The 25,404-nt window shown below is 36.5% G+C and overlaps 1 protein-coding gene across 19 annotated transcripts in view; it reads left to right on the top strand.

Moving 5' to 3' along the window:
• The window catches only part of NRG4 (neuregulin 4), a 122,979-nt gene that overhangs the window by 15,913 nt on the left and 81,662 nt on the right, over nucleotides 1-25,404 (top strand). For all 19 annotated transcript variants that reach the window (XM_014856461.3, XM_044764128.2, XM_044764110.2 and 16 more), the window contains 2 exons: nucleotides 18,805-18,870; nucleotides 20,801-20,894. In XM_014856461.3, coding sequence (XP_014711947.1) covers nucleotides 18,861-18,870; nucleotides 20,801-20,894 — 104 coding nt within the window. In that variant the 5' untranslated portion in view covers nucleotides 18,805-18,860. The remainder of the gene's footprint in view (nucleotides 1-18,804; nucleotides 18,871-20,800; nucleotides 20,895-25,404) is intronic.

Here is a 25,404-nt window from a genome sequence, read left to right as displayed (position 1 = left end):
TATTTTTAACCAAGGGACTGAAAAATCTTTTTGATCTATGTCTACTAAGATTTGAACACTGTATAGAAAGGGTTCGAGGTTTTTCTCGTTTAAATTACTCTTAGTTTTGAGAATTTATTCTTACTAGAGTGGCAGCTTTTATCACTGTCATATAAAGTCTTTCTGCTAGGTGATTCTCATCTACTTTTTATGGTCACCCTGTTTGCTAGCTTTTCTTAAATCATATGTGATATACACATGCCCATATTCTTTCACTGTGAGAGGCAGCATTGCTAAGTGGATACCTCCCTCTCTGGCCTCATCTCATGCTTCTATCTGCTTAAACTGCACAGGTCTTCTTTTAGTACAGGTATCCTACTTATCTGGCTATTTATTGTCTAAGTCTCTACAGGATTGCAAAGGGAAGCCAAATTTATAGTAAATATTCACTAATGAAGAAACCATCTATAAAATTAGTTGTCCCTCATACATGCATCCCTGTCTAGCTTAGGGTTATTGTTGGCCAGTCTTTTTCTGATTGTTGAATACTCGTATAAAACACAAATATAATACACAGCGATTTTAGGGAAAAATTACAAATCTTGAAAAGATGTAGGATAGATGATGAAAATGATGTTGGTGAACTCAAATCACAAGTAAAACCAATGACAAATGAAGATTTGGCAGAATTAGGCCACAGCAATTGAAAAATAGAAAAATTACACAGATGATGATGACTCTTTCATCTCTTAGAAAAAAAATTGAATATCAGGATTAAAAGAGGGCCTTGGGAAAACTGTCGATAATCTCAAGGTTTTTACAAATAAAACCTTTACAATTGTGATATGGAAGCTAGACATTAGGTGAAGTCTGTTTAATACAATTTTTTCAGGAAAATTATGCCCAAATACCCACTTGATTTGTCCATTTCTAAGAATTAGCACATAATTGTAGTTATCAACAAAATTTGTTAAAATAAGATGAAATAAACTAATAAAATTCTTACCACTTTATATATGAACTTTTCATCTGTTTTAAGTGGGCTAACTTTAAATGGCTTTTTTCTAATATTCAGAGAAAGAGGCTCTAATAAGCATTCTGTATCTAAGATTTGAAATAATTTTATATATCCTATATCTGAGATTTTGAGAATATATTTACATATTCCATTCATAAGTAAATATATAAGACTAAATATGTATACTCTATTTACCATGGCAAATTCTTTAAAATTCTTTAAAATATTAGATTCTCTTCTTTGCTTCTTATATGGTTAACTTCTGCCCATTCTTCAGATCTTGACTTCTTCAGGAACAATCCCCTGACAGTTGCAATTTTACGTTGGTATGTAGGATTACTTGATTAAAGTCTGTTTCTTTCATAGCCTCTAAGCTTCCTGAGGCAAAGACCTTTTTGGATTTGTTCATCATTTTATATCCTCTGTGCCTGGCATAAGACCTTGTATGCAGTAGGTGCTCAAAAATATATATATATTTTTTTTGCTGAAGAAGAGTTGCCCTGAGCTAACATCTGTTGCCAATCTTCCTCTTTTTATTTTGATATGTGAGCTGCTGCTGCTACATGGCTACAGACAGACAAGTGGTATAGGTCCATGCATGGGAACTGAACCTGTGCTGCCAAAGTGGAGCATGCCGAGCTTAACCACTAGGTCACCAGGGCTGGCCCTCAAAAATATATTTTGAGGGGTTGGCTGGGTGGCGCATTGGTTAAGTTCACATATTCCACTTTGGCAGCCCGGGGTTTGCTAGTTCAGATCCTGGGTGCGGACATCGCACCACTTGGCAAGCTGTGCTGTGGCAGGCATCCCACATATAAAAAGTAGAGGAAGGTGGGCATGGATGTTAGCTCAGGGCCAGTCTTCCTCAGCAAAAAAAAGAGGATTGGCAGCAAATGTTAGCTCAGGGCTAATCCTCCTCAAAAAAAAAAAAAAATATATATATATAATATATATTTTGAGTCAATGATGAATGGATAGAGTGTGCCACCTGGAGCAAGGCAGACCTAGGTTTAAGGTTTGGTTCTGCCACTTATAAGCTATAGTCTTTGGAAAATCAATTTAACCTTTTAGCCTCACTGTCCTTCTCTGTAGAATGAAGACTATCCATACATTGCAAGATTATTGTTAAGGACTATATAGCATAAATGAAGCTTTTATTATTTTGTCTGGCATAATGTAAGTATATAATAAATGGTAGCCATTATTAACTCACATGGATATTAGTGTCAGTCATATTTGGACATTTTCTGGCTTTGATTTTTATATCCACAATTCTTGTTCATAAAAGATTGAGAATGCATAGAGCAACACTGTGACTGGCAAAATAACATAGCTCTAAATTAGGTTCATTCTTGAATAATCAGTTATATTATCTGTATATGATTCACATTTTGGGGGTAACAAAGATTCTCTCTTTGACCAAACTCTAGCCAGGTTCCTCTTAGCCATCTTCTCAACTAAGCCTCAACCTTGGCCTATTAAGACTTGAACAGGGCCCATCCCTGTGGCCTAGTGGCTAAGTTCATGCACTCTGCTTTGGGGGCCCAGGGTTTCGCTGGTTCGAATCCTGGGTGTGGATATGGCATGGCCCTGCTGAGGAGGCGTCCCACATGCCACAACTGGAAGGACCCACAACTAAAAATGCACAACTATGTACTGGGGGGCTTTGCAGAGAGAAAGGAAAAATAAAATCTTAAAAAAAAAAAAAATTGAACAAAACACTAACATACTTTCTAACAGCTGAAAGCTGCCTCCCTAGAACGACCCTTCCTCCTGCCTTAAAGTGCCTGCTGAGAAAACTCAAGGCTGCCAGAAGAACTTACTTTTGGTCCCAGCCAAAGCTGAAGATAGGGCCTGTGTCTCCCAGACTCTGTGGAAGGGAAGGAGCCTGCCTTGAATAAGTGCCAGCTAACAAACCCAGATGGGTTTTCCATGGGAAAACCTCCCCACCTTCCTGCTTTTTGTAACTTTTCAATTCCCTGACTCCACTGAGTTCGCACTCCCCTCCCCTCCCTAGACCCTCATTCTCCCTTTAAATACCTGGTCACCTCTGTACAAATCAAAGTTCAGTTCACTCAGGACTCTCTTCCCTGTTGCAATAGTACATTACTGATTAAAATCTGTCTTTGCCACTTTAGTGTCTGGCTTTCTTTATCTATGACCAGGGATAATAATTAAATTAAGGTGGTATATTAAGAGCCAGTATGCATAGTGGATACAGCTGTGGTCTCGGTTACTTATGAGCTGTGTGACTGTGGGTAAGTTACTTAACCTTGTTGTGTTTTACTTCCCTCATCTGTAAAATAGATATTATTCTTATCTCAAAGTGTTGTGTGTATTAAATTAATCCATATAAAGTTCTTAGAACAGTAAAGGATACATAGTAAGCATTCAGTAAGTTAGAGCTTTTCTTACATTATTTCGTTAAGAAGACGGATGTAGAAAGAGGCATGATACTGCAAAGTCATACTTGATTATTTGCTGAGGCCTTGGCTGTAAACTTAAGTGAACCATACCAGTCCGTGCAGAGGACTTCGTTTTCCTAAGCTTAAACTTTTTCCAAAGTTCAAGGTCTGCTTAATCTTGAACTTTACAAGTAGTTTACCTCGTATTTTCCTGTGAAACTTGAGTTCCATAGGGGCAGAAGGCCATGACTGCCAAGGTCGGAAGAAAAGAAACCAGAAATACATAGTTCCTTTTTCTCATTCTAACTGTCTGCTACTCAAGTGTGCTTTGTAAAGTAGGCTGCAGGTTAGTTCCAACGTCTAGAAGGTGTGATCAAAATAGATACATGTAAACTATTATGAACTCAATTAAAAAATATATATCATTGTGAAATTTCAGTTGTATGTTATTTCTTGTCTGTCACCATATAAGTGCTCCCCTTCACCCCCTGTGCCCACCCCCAATCCCGCTTCCCCTGGTAACCACTGAACTGTTCTCTGTTCATGTGTTTATCTTCCACGTATGATAGAAGTCATATTGTGTATGTCTTTCTCAGTCTGGCTTATTTCATATAACATAATACCCTCCAGGTCCATCCATGTTGTTGCAAATGGGATGAATTTGTCTTTTTTTTCTGGCTGAGCAGTATTCCGTTGTACATATACCACATCTTCTTTATCCAATCATCGGTGAGTGGGCACTTGTATTGCTTCCATGTCTTGGCTATTGTGAATAGTGCTGTGATGAACATAGGGGTACATATGTTACTTTGGATTGTTGATTTCAAATTGTTTGGGTAGTTACCCAGTAGTGGGATAGCTGGGTCATATGGTAGTTCTATTTTTAGTTTTTTGAGGAATCTCAATAATGTTTTCCATAGTGGCTGCACCAGTTTGCATTCCCAAGCAGTGTATGGGGGTTCCCTTTTCTCCACACTCTCTCCAACATTTGTTATTTTTTTTAAGTTAATTTTTATTGAGTTAGTGATAGTTTACAATCTTGTGAAATTTCACTTGTACATTATTGTTTGTCAGTCATGTTGTAGATGCACCCCTTCACCCTTTGTGCCCACCCCCCACCCCACCTTTCCCCTGGTAGCCACTAATCTGTTCTCTTTGTCTACATGTTTAAATTCCTCATGTGAGTGGAGTCATACAGAGATTGTCCTTTTCTATCTGGCTTATTTCACTTAACATAATTCCCTCCAGGTCCATACATGTTGTTGCAAATGGGACGATTTTATTCTTTTCTATGGCTGAGTAGTATTCCATTGTATATATATACCACATCTTCTTTATCCAGTCATCAGTTGATGGGCACTTAAGTTGCTTCTATGTCTTGGCTATTGTAAATAATGCTGCAATGAACATAGGGGACATGGGACTTTTGGAATTGCTGACTTCAAGCTCTTTGGATAGATACCCAGTAGTGAGATGGCTGGGTCATATGGTATTTTGAGTTTTAATTTTTTGAGGAATCTCCATACTGTTTTCCATATTGGCTGCACCAGTTTGCATTCCCACCAGTAGTGTATGAGGGTTCATTTTTCTCCACAACCTTTCCAACATTTGTTACTTTTTGTTTTGGTTATTTTTGTCACTCTAAACTCAAAATGGATCAAAGACAAAGGCAAAGGAAAACAGCATTGAAACAAAAAAATCCCACTAATTGGGACAAAATATTTGCAAGTCATATATCCGACAATGGGTTAAGCTTTCAATTCCATTCCATTGTTCTGTGCACCTGTTTTTGTACCAGTACCATGCTGTTTTGGTTACTGTAGCTTTGTAGTATGTTTTGAAGTCAGGGATTGTGATGCCTCCAGCTGTGTTCTTTTTTCTCAAGATTGCTTTAGCAATTCGGGGTCTTTTGTTGCCCCATATGAATTTTAGGATTCTTTGTTCTATTTCTGTAAAGAATGTCATTGAGATTCTCATTGGGATTGCATTGAATCTGTAGATTGCTTTAGGTAGAATGGACATTTTAACTATGTTTATTCTTCCAATCCATGTGCATGGAATGTCTTTGCATCTCTTTATGTCATCATCCATTTCTTCCAGAAAGACCTTGTAGTTTTCATTGTATAGGTCTTTCACTTCCTTAGTTAAATTCACCCCGAGGTATTTTATTCTTTTTGTTATTATTGTGAATGGTATTGTGTTCTTGATTTCTTTTTCTGTTAGTTCGTTATTAGAGTATAGAAATGCTACTGATTTATGTAAATTGATTTCATACCCTGCAACTTTGCTGTAGTTGTTGATTATTTCTAAAAGTTTTCCAATGGATTCTTTGGGATTTGCTATATATAAGATCATGTCGTCTGCCAACAAAGAGAGTTTCACTTCTTCGCTCCCTATTTGGATTCCTTTTTCTTGCCTAATTGCTCTGTCCAAAACCTCCAGTACTGTGTTGAATAAGAGTGGTGATAGAGGGCATCCTTGTCTTGCTCTTGTTCTCAGGGGGATGGCGCTCAGTTTTTGCCCATTGAGTGTGATGTTGGCTGTGGGTTTGTCATATATGGCCTTTATTATGTTGAGGTAGTTCCCTTCTATCCCCATTTTGTTCAGAGTTTTTATCATAAATGGCTGTTGGATCTTGTCAAATGCTTTCTCTGCATCTATTGAGATGATCATGTGGTTTTTATTCCTCAATTTCTTGATGTGGTGTATCACGTTGATTGATTTGCGGATGTTGAACCATCCCTGTGTCCCTGGTATGAATCCCACTTGATTATGATGTATGATCCTTGTGATGGATTGCTGAATTAGGGTTACCAAAATTTTGTTTAGAATTTTTGCATCTATGTTCATCAGCAATGTTGGCCTGTAGTTCTCTTTTTTCATGCTATCCTTGTCAGGCTTTAGTATCAGCATGATGTTGGCCTTGTAGAAGGTGTTAGGAAGTGTTCCATCCTCCCTAATTTTTTGGAATAGCTTGAGAAGGATAGGTCTTAAATCCTCTTTGAAAGTTTGGTAGAATTCCCCAGGAAAGCCATCTGGTCCTGGGGTTTTATTCTTTGGGATGCTTTTGATGGCTGTTTCAATCTTTTTCCTTGTGATTGGTCTGTTCAAATTGTCTGCTTCTTCTTGAGTCAGCTTTGGGAGATTGTAGGACTCCAAGAATTTATCCATTTCCTCTAGGATATCCATTTTGTTGGCGTATAGTTTTTCATAATATTCTCTTATAATCTGTTGTATTTCTGTGGAGTCTGTTGTTATTTCTCCTATTTCATTTCTGAATTTGTTTATTTGAGCTTTTTCTCTTTTTTTCTGTGTAAGTCTGGCTAGGGGTTTGTCAATATTATTTATCTTCTCAAAGAACCAGCTCTTTGTGTCATTGATCCTTTCTACTGCCTTTTTTGTTTCAGTAGCATTTATTTCTGCTCTGATTTTTATTATTTCTCTTGTTCTGCTGACTTTGGGCTTTGTTTGTTCTTCTTTCTCTAATTCAGTTAGGTGTAGTTTGAGATTGCTTATTTGGGATTTTTTCTTGTTTGTCAAGATGTGCCTGTATTGCGATGAATTTTCCTCTTAATACAGCTTTTGCTGTATCCCATATGAGATGGTATGGCATGTTATCATTTTCATTTGTCTCTAGATATTTTGTGATTTCTTCTTTAATTTCTTCAATGATCCATTCCTTCTTCAATAGCATATTGTTTAGTCTCCACATCTTTATCCCTTTCTCAGCTTTTTTCTTGTAATTAATTTCTAGCTTCATAGCATTATGATTGGAGAAGATGCTTGCTATTATTTCAATTTTTTTTAAATTTATAGAGGCTTCCTTGTTTCCGAACATATGGTCTATCCTTGAGAATGTTCCATGCACACTTGAGAATGTGTATTCTGCTGTTTTTGGATGGAGTGTTCTATTTATGTCTATTAAGTCCAACTGTTTAGCTTTTTGTTTAGCTCTGCTGTTTCCTTCTTGATTTTCTGTCTGGATGATCTGTCCACTCATGTGAATGGGGTGTTGAGGTCCCCTACTATTATTGTGTTATTTTTGATATCTTCTTTTAGGTTTGTTAATAGTTGCTTTATGAACTTTGGTGCTCCTGTGTTGGGTGCATAGATATTTATAAGCATTATTTCTTCTTGATGAAGTGTCCCTTTGATCATTATATATTGGCCATCTATGTCTCTCTTTACCTGCCTTATGTTGACATCTGCTTTGTCTTAAGTATTGCAACATCTGCTTTCTTTTGTTTGCCGTTATGTTAGAGTATTGTCGTCCACCCCTTCACTCTGAGCCTGTGTTTGTCCTTGGAGCTGAGGTGTGTTTCCTGGAGGCAACAAATTGTTGGATCTTGTTCTTTAATCCATCTTGCTACTCTGTGTCTGTTTATTGAAGAGTTCAATCTATTTACATTGAGGGTGATTATTGATGCATGAGGGCTTAATCCTGTCATTCTGTTGCTTGTTTTCCAGTTTTCCTGCATTTTCTTTGTTTCTCATCCTGTGTGTTTTAGCCTACCCATTGACTTCTGCAATTTCTTATGCTGGGTTTCTTAGCTTTCTCCTTATTTATTTTTTGTGTCTCTCTTCTGTTTTTTAGTTTAGTAGCTACCCTGAACTTTGCACTAATGCATAACATAGTCCAGTTTCTAATGGCCTCTTATTTCCTTAGCCTAAAGTGTTTCAGTCCCTTTCCTCCTCCCCTCCTAAATTATTATTTTCATCTCTTATTCCAACTTGTGTTGTGAGTTTGTGGTTAGAGTGATGAGATTGTCTTTGCTTTGGTGATTTCCTTCCCTTTATCCTAATGCTTTATCCTAGTTGGGTATTTGCTATTCTATTCTGATTCTATCTATTTGTCTCCTTACTCTGTGTTTTGTGACCCCTTTCTCCCTTTTTTTCTTTTTTCAGGTATGAGGGCCTTCTAGAGGATTTCTTGTAGTGGGGGTCTCGTGGCTACAAAGTCCCTTAGGTTTTGTTTTTCTGGAAAAGATTTAATTTCTCCCTCATATCTGAAGGATATTTTTGCTGGATAGAGTATTCTTGGCTAAAGATTTTTATCCTTTAAAGTTTGGAATATGTCACTCCAGTCTCTCCTAGCTTGTAAAGTTCCTGTAGAGAAATCCGCTGAAAGTCTGATAGGGGTTCCTTCTAGGTTATTTTCTTCTGCCTTGCTGCCCTGAGTATTCTTTCTTTGTCATTTATTTTTGCCATTTTTACTACTATATGCCTTGCAGTAGCTCTTTTTACATTGACAAATCTAGGAGATCTGAAAGCGTCCTCCACACACATTTCTCTCTCGAACCCTAGATTTGGGAAGTTCTCTTCTATTATTTCTTTGAGCACACTTTCTGCTCCATTTTCCTTTTCCATGCCCTCGGGAATACCGATGATTCTTAAGTTGCATTTTCTCATTGAGTTGGCAATTTCTCGGAGATTTTCTTCAGTTTTTTTAAGTCTTAGTTCTCTTCCTCTGTCTGGAGCCATTCAACATGTCTATCTTCGATTATGCTAGTTTTCTCCTCTATGGTGTCCACACGGGCATTCAGGGAATCCATATTCTGTTTTATCTGATCCATTGTATTTTTCATCTCTAGTATTTCTGATTGATTCTTCTTTATAGCTTCAGTCTCTTTTGTGAAATAACTCCAGAACTCGTTGACTTGTTTCTCTACATTTCCCTTTACCTCATTGAGTTTTTTGATGATAGCTATTCTGAATTCATTGTCGCTTGCTTTACCTATTTCCAATTCCTCAGGACATTATTCTGTGTTTTTATTGTTATCCTTCTGGTCTGGAGCTTTTGTAAATTGCTGGATGGTAGGGGATTGGTTTTTGCGCATAGTGCTATTATTTGGTTGCAGTTACACCCTGTAGCCACTAGATGGCGGTTGAGAGCTGCGTATTCTGAGCCCTCCGCCTTCAGCCCTGATGGTGGCGCACAGCACGTGTTGGGGCAGGAGGGGCACTTTCTTTCCCGTGTAGACCCAGTTTCCTGATCAGGTCCTGCTCTCTGGTTTCCTGGGGGCTTGGCTTGATGGGGTCACCCCACGGGAAAGCTTTCACACCATTAGAGGGCTTCTGTCTTGGCTGCACGGGCAGTGGGAGTCGGGGATGATCCCCTGGACTTGCAACCCCTCCCCAGCTCCTTCCCTCTCAGACCTCCTGCGGCAGTGTTCCCAGTCTCTAGAGGAGAGAGTGAAGTTCTCTCTTACCCCATTGCAGCTCCTCCTAGGGGGACTCCAGCCTCTCCACCCTCCGTCATTTGGCTGCTGTGGGTCTCTGAGGATTCCTGTGCTACTGGGATATTTTTTGTTGGAATGTGGTTGCTCCTTTTGGTTGTACTGTGGAGGCGAGAGTTCCAGGAGAGCTCACTCCACCTGTGATGCTGACGTCACCTCAACATTTGTTATTGTTAGTGTTACTGTTTATAGCCATTTTAAGAGGTGTTGGGTGGTATCTTAGTGTAGTTTTCATTTGCATTTCCCTGATGATTAGTGATGTTGAACATCTTTTCATGTGTTTATTGGCCATCTGTATATCTTCTTTGAAAAGATGTCTGTTCATATCCTCTGCCCATGTTTTAAAAAAATTTTTATTGAGATTATGATAGTTTACAACTTTGTGAAATATCAGTTGTACATTATTGCTTGCCAGTCGTGTTGTGGGTGTACCCCTTCACCCTTTGTGCCCACCCCAAAGCCCCCTTTCCCCTGGAAGCCACTAATCTGTTCTCTTTGTGTACATGATTATCTTCAACGTGTGATTGGAGTCACACAGAGATTGTCTTTCTCTAACTGGCTTGTTTCACTTAACGTAATACCCTCAAGGTCCATCCATGTTGTTGTGAATGGGACAGTTTTATTCTTTTTTATGGCTGAGTAGTATTCCATTGTATATATATACCATATCTTCTTTATCCAATCATCAGTAGATGGGCGCTTAAGTTGCTTCCATGTCTTGTCTATTGTAAATAATGCTGCAGTGGACATTGGGTGCCTGGGACTTTTGGAATTGCTGATTTTACGCTCTTTGGATGGATACCCAGTAGTGAGATGGCTGGGTCATATGGTATTTTGAGTTTTAATTTTTTGAGGAATCTCCATACTGTTTTCCATATTGGCTGCACCAGTTTGCATTCCCACCAGTAGTGTATGAGGGTTCATTTTTCTCCACAACCTTTCCAACATTTGTTACATTTCTTTTGGCTATTTTTTAAAAATGTTTTTCTCTTTGTTCTCCCAAAGCCCCTCGGGTACATGGTTGTATATTTTTAGTTGTGAGTCCTTCTAGTTGTGGCATGTGGATGCCGCCGCAGCAAGGCTTGATGAGCAGTGCCATGTCCACACCCAGGATTTGAACTTGTGAAACCCTGGGCTGCTGAAGCAGAGTGCGTGAACTTAACCACTAGGCCTCGGGGCTGGCCCCTTTTTTAAAATTTTTCTTTTGGTTATTTTCGCTGTTCTAAGGGGTGTAAAGTGATATCTTAGTGTAGTTTTGATTTGCATTTCCTTGATGATCAGTGATGATGAACATCTTTTCATGTGCCTATTGGCCATTGTATATCTTCTTTGGAGAAATGTCTCTTTATGTCCCCTTCCCATTTTTCGATCGGGTTCTTTGATTTTTTTGTTGTTGAGTTCTGTGAGTTCTTTATATATTATGGATATTAAGCCTTTGTCAGATATATGACTTGCAAATATTTTTCCCCAATTAGTGGGTTGTTTTTTTATTTCAATCCTATTTTCCTTTGCCTTGAAGAAGCTCTTTAGTCTGATGAAGTCCCGTTTATTCTTTCTGTTGTTTCCCTTGTCTGAGAAGACATGGTGTCCGAAAAGATCCTTTTAATACTGACATCAAATAGTGTACTGCCTATATTTTCTTCTAGAAGCCTTATGGTTTCAGGTCTTACCTTTAGGTCTTTGATCCATTCTGAGTTTATTTTTGTGAATGGTGAAAAAGAATGGTCAATTTTCATTATTTGACATGTGGCTTTCCAGTTTTCCCAGCACCATTTGTTGAAAAGACTTTCCTTTCTCCATTGTATGCCCTCAGCTCCTTTGTTGAAGATTAGCTCTCCATAGATGTGTGGTTTTCTTTCTAGGCTTTCAATTCTGTTCCATTGATCTGTGCACCTGTTTTGTACCTGTATCATGCTGTTTTGATTACTGTAGCTTTGTAGTATGTTTTAAAGTCAGGGATTGTGATGCCTCCAGCTGTGTTCTTTTTCCTCAGGATTGCTTTGGCATTTCGGGGTCTTTCGTTGCCCCATATGAATCTCAGGATTCTTTGTTCTATTTCTGTAAAGAATGTCATTGAGATTCTGATTGGGATGGTGTTGAATCTGTAGATTGCTTTAGGTAGAATGGACATTTTAACTATGTTTATTCTTCCAATCCATGTGCATGGAATGTCTTTGCATCTCTTTATGTCGTCATCCATTTCTTTCAGGAAAGACTTGTAGTTTTCATTGTATAGGTCTTTCATTTCCTTAGTTAAATTCACCCCAAGGTATTTTGTTCATTTTATTGTGATTGTGAATGGTATTGTGTTCTTGAGTTCTTTTTCTGTTAGTTCATTATTAGAATATACAAATACCACTGATTTATGTAAATTGATTTTATACCCTGCAACTTTGCTGTAGTTGTTGATTATTTCTAAAGGTTTTCCAGTGGATTCTTTGGGCTTTTCTATATATAAGATCATGTCGTCTGCAAACATTGAGAGTTTCACTTCTTCCCTCCTTATTTGAAGTCCTTTTATTCCTTTCTCTTGCCTAATTGCTCTCTCCAAAACCTCCAGTACTGTGTTGAATAAGAGTGGTGATAGAGGGCATCCTTGTCTCATTCCTGTTTTCAGGGGGATGACGCTCAGTTTTTGCCCATTGAGTATGATGTTGGCTGTGGGTTTGTCATATATGGTCTTTATTATGTTGAGGTACTTTCTTTCTATCTCCATTTTGTTCAGAGATTTTATCATAAATGGCTGTTGGATCTTGTCAAATGCCTTCTCTGCATCTATTGAGATGATCCTGTGGTTTTTATTCCTCATTTTGTTAATATGGTGTATCACATTGCTTGGTTTTCATATGTTGAACCATCCCTGTGTCCCTGGTATAAATCCCACTTTATCATGGTGTATGATCTTTTTGATGTATTGCTGTATTCAGGTGGCCAATATTTTGTTTAGGATTTTTGCATCTGTATTCATCAGTGCTGTTGGCCTGTGGTTTTCCTTTTTCGTGTTGTTCTTCTCAGGCTTTGGTATCAGAGTGATGTTGGCCTCGAAGAATGTGTTAGGAAGTGTTCCATCTTCCCTAATTTTTTTGAATAGCTTGAGAAGGATAGGTATTAAATCCTCTTTGAAACTTTGGTAGAATTCTTCAGGAAGCTGTCTGGTCCTGGGCTTTTATTCTTTGGGATGCTTTTGATTACTATTTCAATCTCTTTACTTGTGGTTAGTCTATTAAGATTCTGTATTTCTTCTTCAGCTTTGGAGGTTGTAAGAGTCTAAGAATTTATCTGTTTCCTCCAGATTGTCCATTTTGTTGGCATATAGCTTTTCATAGTATTCTCTTATAATCCATTGTATTTCTGTGGTATCTGTTGTTATTTCTCCTCCTTCATTTCTAACTTTATTTATCTGAGCTTTCTCTCTTTTTTTCTTTGTAAGTCCAGCTAGGAGTTTGGCCATTTTGTTTATCTTCTCAAAGAACCGGCTCTTTGTTTCATTGATCCTTTCTGCTGCCTATTTTGTTTCAATTGCATTTATTTCTGCTCTTTTGTTATTTCTCTCCTTCTGCTGACTTTGGGCTTTGTTTGTTTCTCTGTTTCTAATTCAGTTAGGTGTAGTTTGAGATTACTTATTTCAGATTTTTCTTGTTTGTTAAGGTGAGCCTGTATTGCAATGAATTTTCCTCTTTATATGGCTTTTGCTTCATCCCATATGACCTGGTATGGTATGTTTTCATTTTCATTCGTCTCCAGATATTTTGTGATTTCTCTTTTAATTTCTTCAATGATCCATTGGTTAGCCTCCACATCTTTGTCCCTTTCTCAGCTTTTTTCTTATAATTTTCTATCTTTATAGCATTATGATGAGAAAAGATGCTATTATTTCAACCTCCTAAATTTGTTGAGGCTTACCTTGTTTCCCAACATATGGTCTATCCTTTAGAATGTTCCATGCACACTGGAGAAGAATATGTATTCTGCTGTTTTTGGATGGAATGTTCTATATATATCTATTAGGTCCATCTGGTCTAACTTTTCATTAATTCCACTGTTTCCTTGTTGACTTTCTGTCTGGATGATCTATCCATTGATGTGAGTGGGGTGTTGAGGTCCCCTACTATCATTGTGTTATTGTTAATATCTTCTTTTAGGTGTGTTAATCATGGGTTTATGCACTTTGCTGCTCCTGTGTTGTGTACATAGATGTTTATAAGTGTTATGTCTTCTTGGTGGAATGTCCCTTTGATCATTATATACTGCCCCTCTGTGTCTCTCTTTGCCTGCCTTATCTTGAAGTCTACTTTGTCTAATAGTATTGCAAGGCCTTGCTTGTTTTGTTTGCCATGAGCTTGGAGTATCATCTTCCATCCCTTCACTCTGAGCTTGTGTTTGTCATTGGAGCTGAGATGTGTTCCCTGGAGGCAGCATGTTGTTGCGTCTTGTTCTTTAATCCATCTTGCCACTCAGTGTCTTTTTATTGGAGAATCAATCCATTTACACTTATGGTGATTCTCAATATATGAGGTTTCAATGCTGCCATTTTATCACTCTTTTTCTGGTTCTCCTGCATTTCCTTTGTTTCTTGTCATATGTATTTTGGTCTACCAATTGAGTTATGTACTTTTTAATGTTATGTTTCTTTGTTTTCTTCTTGGTTATTATTTGTGTCTCTGTTTTGCTTTTTTGTTTAGTGGTTACCATGAGTTTTTTATTCAAAAATCTGGTAGATAAGTGGTCCCACCCGGTGATGCAGCCATTAAGTTCACACATTCGGCTCTTGCAGCCTGGGGTTTGCTGGTTCGAATCCTGGGTATGGACCTGTGCACTGCTTGTCAAGACGTGCTGTGGTAGGAGTCTCACATATAAAGTAGAGGACGATGGGCACAGATGTTAGCTCAGGGCCAGTCTTCCTCAGCAAAAAGGATTGGCAGTGGATGTTAGCTCAGGGCTAATCTTCCTCAAAAAAAAAATATCTCATAAATAGTCCATTTTCTGATGGCCTCTTATTTCCTTTCCTCTTCCCCTCCTAAGTTGTTTTTCTCTTACCTTATTCCATGTTGTGTTGTGAGTTTGTGATTAAAATGACAGGATTATCTTTGTTTTTGGTGCTTTCCTTCCCTTTATCTTGAATGCTATTCTTGAGTATTTGCTAACCTGTTCTAATCTATAGCTACAGTTTTCTGATCTTGTATACCTATTTATCTCCTTACTCTGTGCTTGTAACCCCTTTCTCCCTTTTATTATTTTTTTTTCAAGTATGAGGGCCTTCTTCACGATCTCTTGTGGAGTCCAGTGGGCCCTGTGGCTACGAATTCCCTTAGCTTTTTTTTATCTAGGAAATTTTTTATTTCTCCATCATATCTGAAGGCTATTTTCACTGGATAGAGTATTCTTGGCTGAAAGTTTTGGTCCTTCAATTATTTGAATATGGCATTCCAGTCTCTCCTCGCCTGTAAGCTTTGTGCAGAGAAATCCAGTGAAAGCCTGATCAGGGTTCCTTTGCAGGTTATTTTCTTCTGCCTTGTTGCCCTCAGTATTTTTTCCTTGTCATTTATTTTTGCCAGCTTCACTACTATATGCCTTGCAGTAGGTCTTTTTACATTGACATATTTAGGAGATCTGGTAGAGTCTTCCACATGGATTTCCATCTCCTTTCCTAGGTTTGGGAAGTTCTCTGCTATAATTTCTCTGAGCAAGCTTTCTGCTCCATTCTCCTTCTCTTCTCCCTCTGGAATACCTATAATTCTTATGTTCCATTTCCTAATTGAGTCGGATATTTCTCGGAGACTTTCTCCATTTCTTTTTAGTCTTAGTTCTCTCTCCTCCTCTATCTGGAGCATTTCAACATGTCTCTCCTCGATTATGCTAATTCGCTCCTCTATGATGTCCGCTCAAGCATTCAGGGCATCCGTATTTTGTTTTATCTCTTCCACTGTGTCTTTTATCTCTAATGTTTCTGATTGAGTCTTATTTATAGTTTCAGTCCCTTTGTGAAGTAGCTCCTGAACTTTTTAAATTGTTTCTCTACATTTTCTTTTAACTAGTTGAGTTTTTTGATGATAGCTATTTTGAATTCTCTGTCATTTAGACTATATATTTCTGTGTCCTCAGGACTGCTTTCTGGGTACTTGTCATTTTCTCTCTGGTCTGGAGATTTAATATAATTTTTGAAAGTGCTAGATGGCATGGCTCTGGTTTTGCGCACCATGATATTATTCGGTTACAGTTATTGTCTGTCGCCCCTGGGTGCAGGTCAAGAGCTGCATGTTCTGAGCCCTTTGTGTTCCATTGAGATCCCATGCACTGGACCTGGGCAGGTGGGGGAAGGGGCATTTTCTTCTTTATGCTCTCAAGGTTTTCTCACTCTGCTCTTGCCATCTGTTCTTCTGGGGTGTTGGCTTGATGAGATCACCCCCACGTTAGCTTTCACCTTGGTAGGGGCTTTCCCCTAGGCTGCAAGGGCCCTCTTGGATCTTTGATATTCCCACAAACGAACGTCCCCTCCCGCGTTCCTTCCCTCTTGGAGGCTGCCCACGGTCCTGGATTCCAGTCTTTTGGGGAGGAAGTGAAGTTTTCTCTTACCCCATTCCACCTCCTCCAAAGGGTCTCCAGCCTCTCCACCCTTCACTGTATGGCTGCATGGGTCTCTCAGGCATCTTTTGTGTTGTGTTTGGATGTCCTCTGTTGGAGTATGCATGTCTTTTTCGTTGTATGGTGTAGGGGAGATATCCAGGGGAAAACTCACTCGCCATGATCTGATGTCACTACCCCACCCTAGAACATTTTTGTAGTTATTAGTTTGTGTGTTTGTCATTTGTTAAAGGTAGTAGACCACTTACTACATGTTTGTTGATAGATGAATGAACAAATAAATTGTTCTTAAACACAAGGCTTTCATTTAGAGTGAAAAGTTAGCTTGAAAAACATTAGATTTTCTACTTGAGAATCATGTAGCCTCAAAGGTTAAGTTTATTTGCATCATGCAAAAAATAATACCAAACCATCTGCTACGACATGTCTCTTAATAAATACATCTTGAATGTGCTGGATGAAATCACAAATTATTATATCTCACATACAACTTAGTAGTCATTTTCATGTTAGTAGACAGCATCACAGTTCCATAGTTCAAATAAAAAAGTAAAGGTGACAGATTTTTCATAAACATATCATTTTAAAATTCAAACACTGTAAGCTTACATGATGTTTATGTGTGTGTGTGTGTATATGTATATATGTAAAGGTTGTAGCTATGTAAAAATTGTGTTTGAATGTGGGAGATAATATGTAATGATGAAGAGAATTGTTTTTAGAGTATGGGCTGATATGAGTTTATTTTAATATTTTCTTAAAGGAACAACCATACTAGTTTCAGTGTTTTATATCAATCAAGTAATAATTTTTTCTGAGTTTTGGTTTTAGAAAAGATAACCATCTACATACTTGGCATACTTTAGATAATTATATGATGAAGAACTGTGTACTTCGTTTAAACAATATTATAGTTTTAGTCAATATTTTAAAATTATTTATGATTATTAAACCTCATACCTTCCCTTAATGCATGTATTGTTGCTTACCCGTAGTTTGTGAGTAGTTATATTGCTATCAGTATTAGTCATGTTCAGTGACTGTATTCATTTCAAATTGAACATGATGTTATATGTTGTAACTATTACCTTCCTTCAGTTTTATAAGTACTTCAAATAATCATTTATAAAATATGTGATTTTTAAGGAAATTCCTTTTTTAAAAATCCCCGTGGAACACTTTTCCACTAACTCCACATTAAAATTCATTTTCTCCACAACCTTTCACAACACTCTTGAATTATTCAGACATGTAAAGATGAATAAGGAGTCTAAAGGATGTGATTTATTTCATAACTTTAAAAATTGGGCAGTAATTTGAGAGTGCAGTTTAATACAACTTTTTTTAAAAATAAAATTCTGCTCTGTTTGCAACTCTGGACATGCGGACTGAAAGAGGTTGTTCCCTTGTCCTGACCCCTGTGCACCCCTCGGTCTTTGTCTCAACCTTGCCCACTCTGCATGTGGCAGCTATATAAATCAGATTTCGATGTGTTATAAAATGCTAGGCACAGCTGCTGTAGTCTGCAGTATTCAAAATCTTTGAAATACTGCATATCCAACAGAATGTATTGTTTATACATATGTAGGTTTTTATTGAGGTAAGCCCTGTTTGTTTGGAAAAAGAAGCTTATACAGTGAGCCAGTGATTCTTTCAAATTAGGTAGGTTTAATTTCTCTCGTTACTTGTCTTTATAAGAAAGAATGATTGGCTTTGGGAGAAGACTTTGATATTACAGCTGTGTTAACAGAAGTTGTTGATTGACATTTTTGTTACAAAGTCTTTTTGCTTAAGTCGGGAGTAAGTCCCCTTTAGAAAACCAAATTGAGAGCATGTAATCGTAATGTAAGTAGAAATCCTTCATCTCTTCAAATGTGTTTTTTACTTCCTTTGTTTCTGTTGTAGCAGATAACTTCACACATAAGCACATCTTATTAGCCACTTTGCTTTGCCAGATTCCAGACATTTTTTTAAAAGGCCTATGTAGCTTGGTAAATGTTATGTGCAATCTACAGTAAATTTAAAAGTACTTTATATAAATATTAAAGGTTTTATAGAAATGTAAACCTTTTAACTGCTGGTAAAGTTTTTTTATAATATGTTTTTGACCATTTTCAATAAACTGAAGAATTAGAAGTCATTGATTGTATTTAAAGTGAAATTAGAAATAGGCCTTATGAAAAAGTAAAAAGTCAGTTGAGGTCATTCAATTTTATTTACTGACTCATATCTTTCATATATAATCTCATAGAGTACACTACTACACTAACAATATTTATTAAAAGTGAAACTTACTAGAATTTTCTCCAGAGAGAGTTTTAAGATTACACTACATTATTTAGGCAATGATTTATATTTAGTGCGTTTATACTGTTTAATGTTGATCTTTTAGTTTTATCTATTCAGTTTTTTTGTTGATATGTAATAAATATCTTAAAAAAAGATGCTTTAACCAAAGAATTTTGTGACTAGCATATAAATGTCTTAATTACTTTCATCATTTAAAAATATATTGCTGTTAGAATATTTGACATTTTATAATGCTCTCAAAAGAAAATAATTTTTCCTAAATTATTAATTTTAGGTGCTGTTTTTCAACCCTCAACTTTTGACCAAGAATAAAACTATTTAAAAATTAAGATGCCAACAGGTAATTTCTTGTAAGTTTATACTTTTGTCAATGTGTGCCACATAGCAATAGAACAAAGAAAAGCATATTAACACAAGACTATATTTTTCCCCATCTAAAATTGTTCCTGAAATCTGAAATACTTTGGTTTTGAAAGACCATCTTTTGTAACATGAGGCTATTTTATTTTAGACGTATATTTCATCAGTTTTTATAAACTGGCAAATTCTAGCTTACTCTATATCTGATATCAACTTTACAAAGAAGTAAATGAAATCAGAATAAAAATAGATTCAGAGATAGTGATTCAGGTTAGATGAGTATGCTTTACTGATAAAATACCAGCTGTTGAGACATGACTGGTTATAATCCTGTTAAAAACAAAGACATTAAGTTCAGCGACAGAAAGCATTCTATAATAAAGTTACACTCCACTCTCAGTGGAAAACCCTATGTGATGGTGCCAGTGATTCTGATGTAATGTTAATTGGGATTTTATTTGTTAGACAAATTGTTCCTGAAAAATTGTAAGCATTATCTTATTAAAATTTGTTTGTAAACAAGCATGGCATTGTGTAAAAAAGAAAAAATCTAAACAAATTAGTTCTGGTTGATTTACTTTCTTTTTTTGTTTTTCCCCTTAAATTCTTTATGGTTCTGTTTTTCTCTTTACATTTTTATACTTTTATAGTTCCAATGTGATGGTGAAACAGATTCTTCTCAATTCTAAAGTAAAAGGAAGTTTTGAAATTTCAGATTCTCATGGTGGTGATATCTGGTTCAGTAGCAGTGGTAACCTGACAGGTATTGAGACCTTAGTGGCAAATAAATGCTAGATAATTTTTTTTAGTTAAGGTACTATTTTTTTAAATGGCAAATTGAAGTAATGCCATTTTCTTCTTCACATAAGATTCTAGGTTATTTTCTAGACAGAAACAATCAGGAACCAGTAATGTGCAATTTTAAAGAATGTACTTCCCTTTCAAGACCGAAAGATAAAGTATTCAGCAATTTGCTCTTCTAGTCATAAACAGTAGTATAATGACTCAATGAATTCTACTATGGTTATTTCTAAATTTCTCTGTATAGTAGTTTTGGTGACCAGGAGTGAAAGGAAAGGGATTTTCCCTTTAAAACAGGTAGCGGGGAGGTGGAGACTGGAAGGAAGGAGAGGTACCAAGGGAGACAGTGAAGGCAAAGAATAAAGAAGCATAAAGGAAAGGTCAGAGATAAAGATGGAATTAAGGATGGAGAAAGGAGGGAAAGAAAGGAAGCAAGAAAGAAAGGGAGGTTTATTTTCTCAGTATTCTGAAAGTTTTGGCTGTTTATCAAGCAATGACTTAAGCTTTTAATTTTACTTGAGAAATTTAGATATATCTTTACAGTTACTAGCTGTTACCTAAAATCCCCTTGCCTTGTAAGATTATTTTATTTTCACTTTTTTGATGTTAAAATTGTCATATATAGAAATGTTTAAAGATAATTTTGGAAATCAGAAATTATTTCAATTATCTAAATCTTTTTCCCCACAGTAATTTCAGACTTTAATGTATTTGGAACGTAAAAGGAAAGATAAAAACCTAAATACACCCAGGGACAGAGAAACTCGAAGCAAAGCTGCAGAATCTCTGTACTAATGAGAAAGGCCAATGTTTAAGATCCCAGTTGTGTTCTTTTAACCTATTATTGAGATTCTCTATTTCTGTAATAGAGGTTATAAATCCATTATAATTAATGGCCAAATCCTCAGGACAGATTAATTTTTCCTTCAAAGGGTTAGAAGTCCCTGCTGATCAAATAAGAAATAAGATTAATTCCTTCATTTTGAGAAACAATTGTTTATTCTAATTTTTAGAATTGTTACTTCAGTCTAAGATACTTAGTCCTTTTTCTTGCTTTATTAGGAAAACTTTAATTTACCTTTCTCTTTTTGTTTATGTATGTGTTTTAGATCACGAAGAGCCCTGTGGTGCCAGGCACAGGTCATTTTGCCTGAATGGGGGGATTTGTTATGTGATACCTACTATTCCCAGCCCCTTTTGTAGGTGAGTGCAATGGACTGGGGGGAGAGAGTAATTTTTTTTTTGGTATCATCTACTAACTTTTTTGAGAGTGATAAATATTGAAAGAGTGTAAGGTGACAAAGTGTAAGGAATACTTCTCCATGTTCTCATATAGAACAAAGTTATGCTTTAAAAGCAAAACAAAGTAGCAAATCATGATGTGTTTATTTTGAAAATTGGCAGTGGTAGGGTTTATTTTGAAAATTGGTAGTGGTAGTTTCAAGCCTAGTCAGATCTTTTAATAATCCATTTTAGTGAACTCTCTAAGATTTTAGCAATTTAGGGAAGACAGTCTATGTTTAATATTACTGGCAAAATACCTAGAGAATTCACTAATGTAAAAAAACCCAACATGAGATATTTTGCTTTGAGTTTAGAATATATAAATACATAACTGTGTTGGTACCAAAACTTCATTTGATATATTAAAAAGAAAATGAAGAGTTAAGTTTTTCTAATGGTGACAACAACAAGAAAAGGGGAATGTCTTAGCCACTATTGTTTTAAAATAATATGATTCATTTTGGGAGTATAGTTACAGCCAATGATCAATAAACAACTTGAAAATCGTACTTGTATAGCTGGCTTCCTGTGAGTTTGGTTGGATAGTATTTAAGGGAGATAGATTAAACCTCATACTGTGTGAATTAGCAACATAGTACCACCACTGAGGTCCATAGACTTTAGCAGAGCTCACACCTAAAGACCTCAAGATATTTTATAGCATGTGCATGAATTATTGTTTTTTTTATTTAACTGAAATGAGAAATATAGAATCTAGATTTAAGATCTTATAAATAAAAAGGATAGGAAAATAAAATTTATAGTAAAAGCAAAAGATACTGGGATTTAGTCTGGAGGAGAGGCAGAGAAATAACCTTATAATTATCTCAAGAAGTTTTTGGAAGTTTTCATATGGGGAATAGTGACTGGGCATTTTTCCTCTCAAGTGAAGAAGGAAGGTGATAACTGTAGCTTTATAATAAGTGCAGTCAGGTAATGTGAGTCCTCAACTTTTTCAGCGCATTAATCTTTCATCTTCTTTTCTAATAGACAGTGTTTAATGTTAAAATTTTCCAAATGCATTTTAGCTGCATTCTACAAATTTTATAGTCTGTTGTTCAGTACTCAGTTTAAAATTTTTTCCATTATAGTTTCTTCTTTAACCTATGGGGTTTTCTTAGTTATCCTCTAATATTTATATCTAATTTAATTGCATTGTAGTCAGAGTACTTAGTCTGTCAAGCTGTATACTTAATATTTATCTGTATACTAAATGCCTTATACTGCACTGAATAAGTTGAAAGAAAGACTTAAGAGTACTGAAATTTGGGTAATCATTGAAATGAGAAAAAACCTAATGACTTAGTTCAGGCTGCTCTAGCAAATTACCATAGACTGGTTGGCTTATAAACAACAGAAGTATATTTCTCACGGTTCCAAGGGCCAGAAATCTGAGATCAGGGTGCCAGCATGGTTGGGTGTGGCCTGCTTCCTGGTTTACAGATGTACCTAGGTAGAATTTTTGACTGGCAGATTTGTTTTCAGAAAGAGCTGGTTAAAGGGCCAGCTATCAGACTGCAGAGCCATCACATGACAGAATGAGAAGAACCTTTTTCCAGAGCAGAATGTAAGGAAATTACAGACCACAGGCGGGATTGTTTATTATGACCCTTGAGCTAAGAATATCTTTTGCTTTTTAGAGGGTTGTTAAAAAAAAAAAAACATAAAAAAATATAGATGACATGTTGTGCCACACATAGCAGGAAGAGAGAACTCTCTGGAGTCTCTTTTATAAGGGCAGTAATCCTACTCATGAGGAGTCCATCCTCATGACATAATCACCTCCCAAAGGCCCTGCCTCCTAATACCATCACATTGGAGTTAGGATTTCAACACATGAATTTGAGGGGGACACAAACATTTAGTCCATTAACACTTAGGTTGTCACTCTGCTTTTGTACTTTGAATAGATGCATTTTTAGTTATTTTCAAAAAAGTTACCAATGAAAGAGAATGAGCTACTTTGCTGGTAACCCATGCTGGGTTTAAGAGTACTTCTAGTTTGGTTCTAATTTCAAACTTTGAGAGTAGTAACTAGAGTAGATGAAACCATGCCCCGTGGGTTTATGATGGATAGAGAAGGAAGCAAGGTCACCATGTTGCACAATAACAGGAGATTCTGTGGGATTAGCACTCTCTGTGCAGTGTGAATAGTGTACCCTGGAGTTGGTCAACAGCCTGGAAGGAAGTGAAGTGAGGGGACAAAAGGGAGACTGAGAGAAAAGGAAGGAATATAGTGACTAAGGGTTCAGTGAAGTTGAGTGGCAGATAAATTTTAAATTATATATTATTTTATAAACTAATTGCTTTCTAATAATTTTGAGGCAACCTTTCAAATATAGCCCTATAGGTTATAATAGCTATATCTAAAGGTGATAAACTCATTTTCCCTCCCAACTCATACTATGTCCTGCATTCCCTTTTTCTGTTAATGACAACCCAACCATCTTGTCACTGAGAAACCCCAGACTCATTTTTGACTCTATTATCTCCGCCCTGTCCACTTGTCAAATCATAATTCTATATTTGCTGTATGCCTCTCATGTCTCCAGTCCTCTCTGTTCTTACTATTACTAACTCAGACCTTCTTAACCCCTGCTTTGTCTATAGAAATAATTTTCTAACCAATTTTCTTGGAGCCTAATTCTCATGACTACTCCTGCTGAAATAAAAAAACGTGACAGCCCTCATGCCTACCCATCTACCACGTATAGAATAAAGTCTCTCGTTTTAACATAGCTTTTAGAGTCTTTTACAGTTTGCAGTGGTTTTGCCTTAGAATCCATTTCATCTAACATTAATGTAGCTATATCAGCTTTCATTTGTTGAGTATTTGGTACATTTTTCTTTTCTTTCAATTTTTCATTAAGTTATAAACACTACAGTTAGTTGACCTCCTCTTTTCTGTCTTTATTGGAATGATTGAGTTTTATTTTTCAACCCTACATTCTATTGACATGTCTTGAAATCAATTTAGTTGTGTCTATCAGTTCTTTAATGAAGAGAAAAGAATAGAAAAAAGAATATTAGAGTAAATAGTGCATAATGAGTATAGGTATTATTTGTGAAACTTTTGTTTCAAGGGGGGGTGTGTGTGTGTGTTTGGGGTCACATCTAATTAGTCACGAAGTCCTGCCTGGATTATCTATAAAATTTATCTTTACTGCCCTGTCCTCTTTGCTCTTTTCTTAGTATCATTTCCCTCCTGAAGTATTGCAGTATCCTCCTTTCTTCTGTCCAAGTCTCATTCACAATGCTGCTCTAGTGATCTTTCTAAAAAGTAGATCTGACTTTATGTTTTCTATTCACAAAATATTTCCTAAGTCCTACAGTATATCTCCAAATTTCCTTGCCTGACATTCAAGGCTCTTCATCGTATCAGTCTGTTCTATTTGACATCCTCTCCTATAGCTTCTTCATACATATCTTGAGTTCTAAACATCCTGCTCTATGTGCAGCTTCCCAAACATTGCTAAGGCTGACTCCATGCTTTGGCATATGCTAGTTCCCCTGCCTAAAATGACTTTCCATGTTTGTCTTTGAAGTGAGCTAATTTATCACCTCTTCTGTGGAGACTTCTTTATTCTGATGAGGCAGTTTTAGGGGCTCTTTCTTTTGTACGCCTGTCATACTTTGATCATTTCAGGCATATCTCTATTATGCCTGATTAATATTTTGTTTATTTACGGTCTTCCTCAAAATTGTGAATGCCTTGAGGGCAGAGATTTGCTGTCTTTCTGCTTCTTGTGCCTAGCAAAGTAAATAAATGAATAAGTGTAATGAGTTAAGGAAGAAACAACTTATATCTCCATACAAGTGATTACAGAAAACTCAAATTTCAAATTTTTTAATAAGATATACTATGTTATCTTAGCCCTATGATGTCAGTAAATAACTTTTATGCAGTGATTGAGTTTTTTTACCTTTTCTGTGGTTTTCAATATATTTCATATAAAAAAGAAAATGAAGCAGTGTAAGTGGCAGTATAAATATATATTTTACATACTATTGATTAACTGAAGTAGTGAATTTCGCTTCATGAAAGTATGATTCTTATTCACTATAACACTCATTTTAAAGGTTTATATGAATTATAGTATTTTTTGAATGATTTTTTTTTTTTAGGAAGATTAGCCCTGAGCTAATCTGCCAATCCTCCTCTTTTTTTTGCTGAGGAAAACTGGCCCTGAGCTAACATCTGTGCCCATATTCCTCTACTTTATATGTGGGATGCCTGCCACAGCATGGCTTGCCAAGCGGCACCTTGTCCGCATCTGGGATCTGAACCAGCGAACCCCAGGCCTCCGAAGCAGAATGGGCAAATTTAACCGCTGCGCCACCAGGCCAGCCCCTGAATGATCTTTTATTCTAGTAAAATATATGTAACATAAAATTTACCATTTTAACCATTTTGAAGTGTTCAGTGACA

The sequence above is a fragment of the Equus asinus genome, chromosome 2, assembly GCF_041296235.1.
Source record: "Equus asinus isolate D_3611 breed Donkey chromosome 2, EquAss-T2T_v2, whole genome shotgun sequence".
NCBI lineage: Eukaryota > Metazoa > Chordata > Mammalia > Perissodactyla > Equidae > Equus > Equus asinus.
Note: the sequence above shows the minus strand (reverse complement) of the source record. Positions and strands in the feature narration are given on the sequence as shown.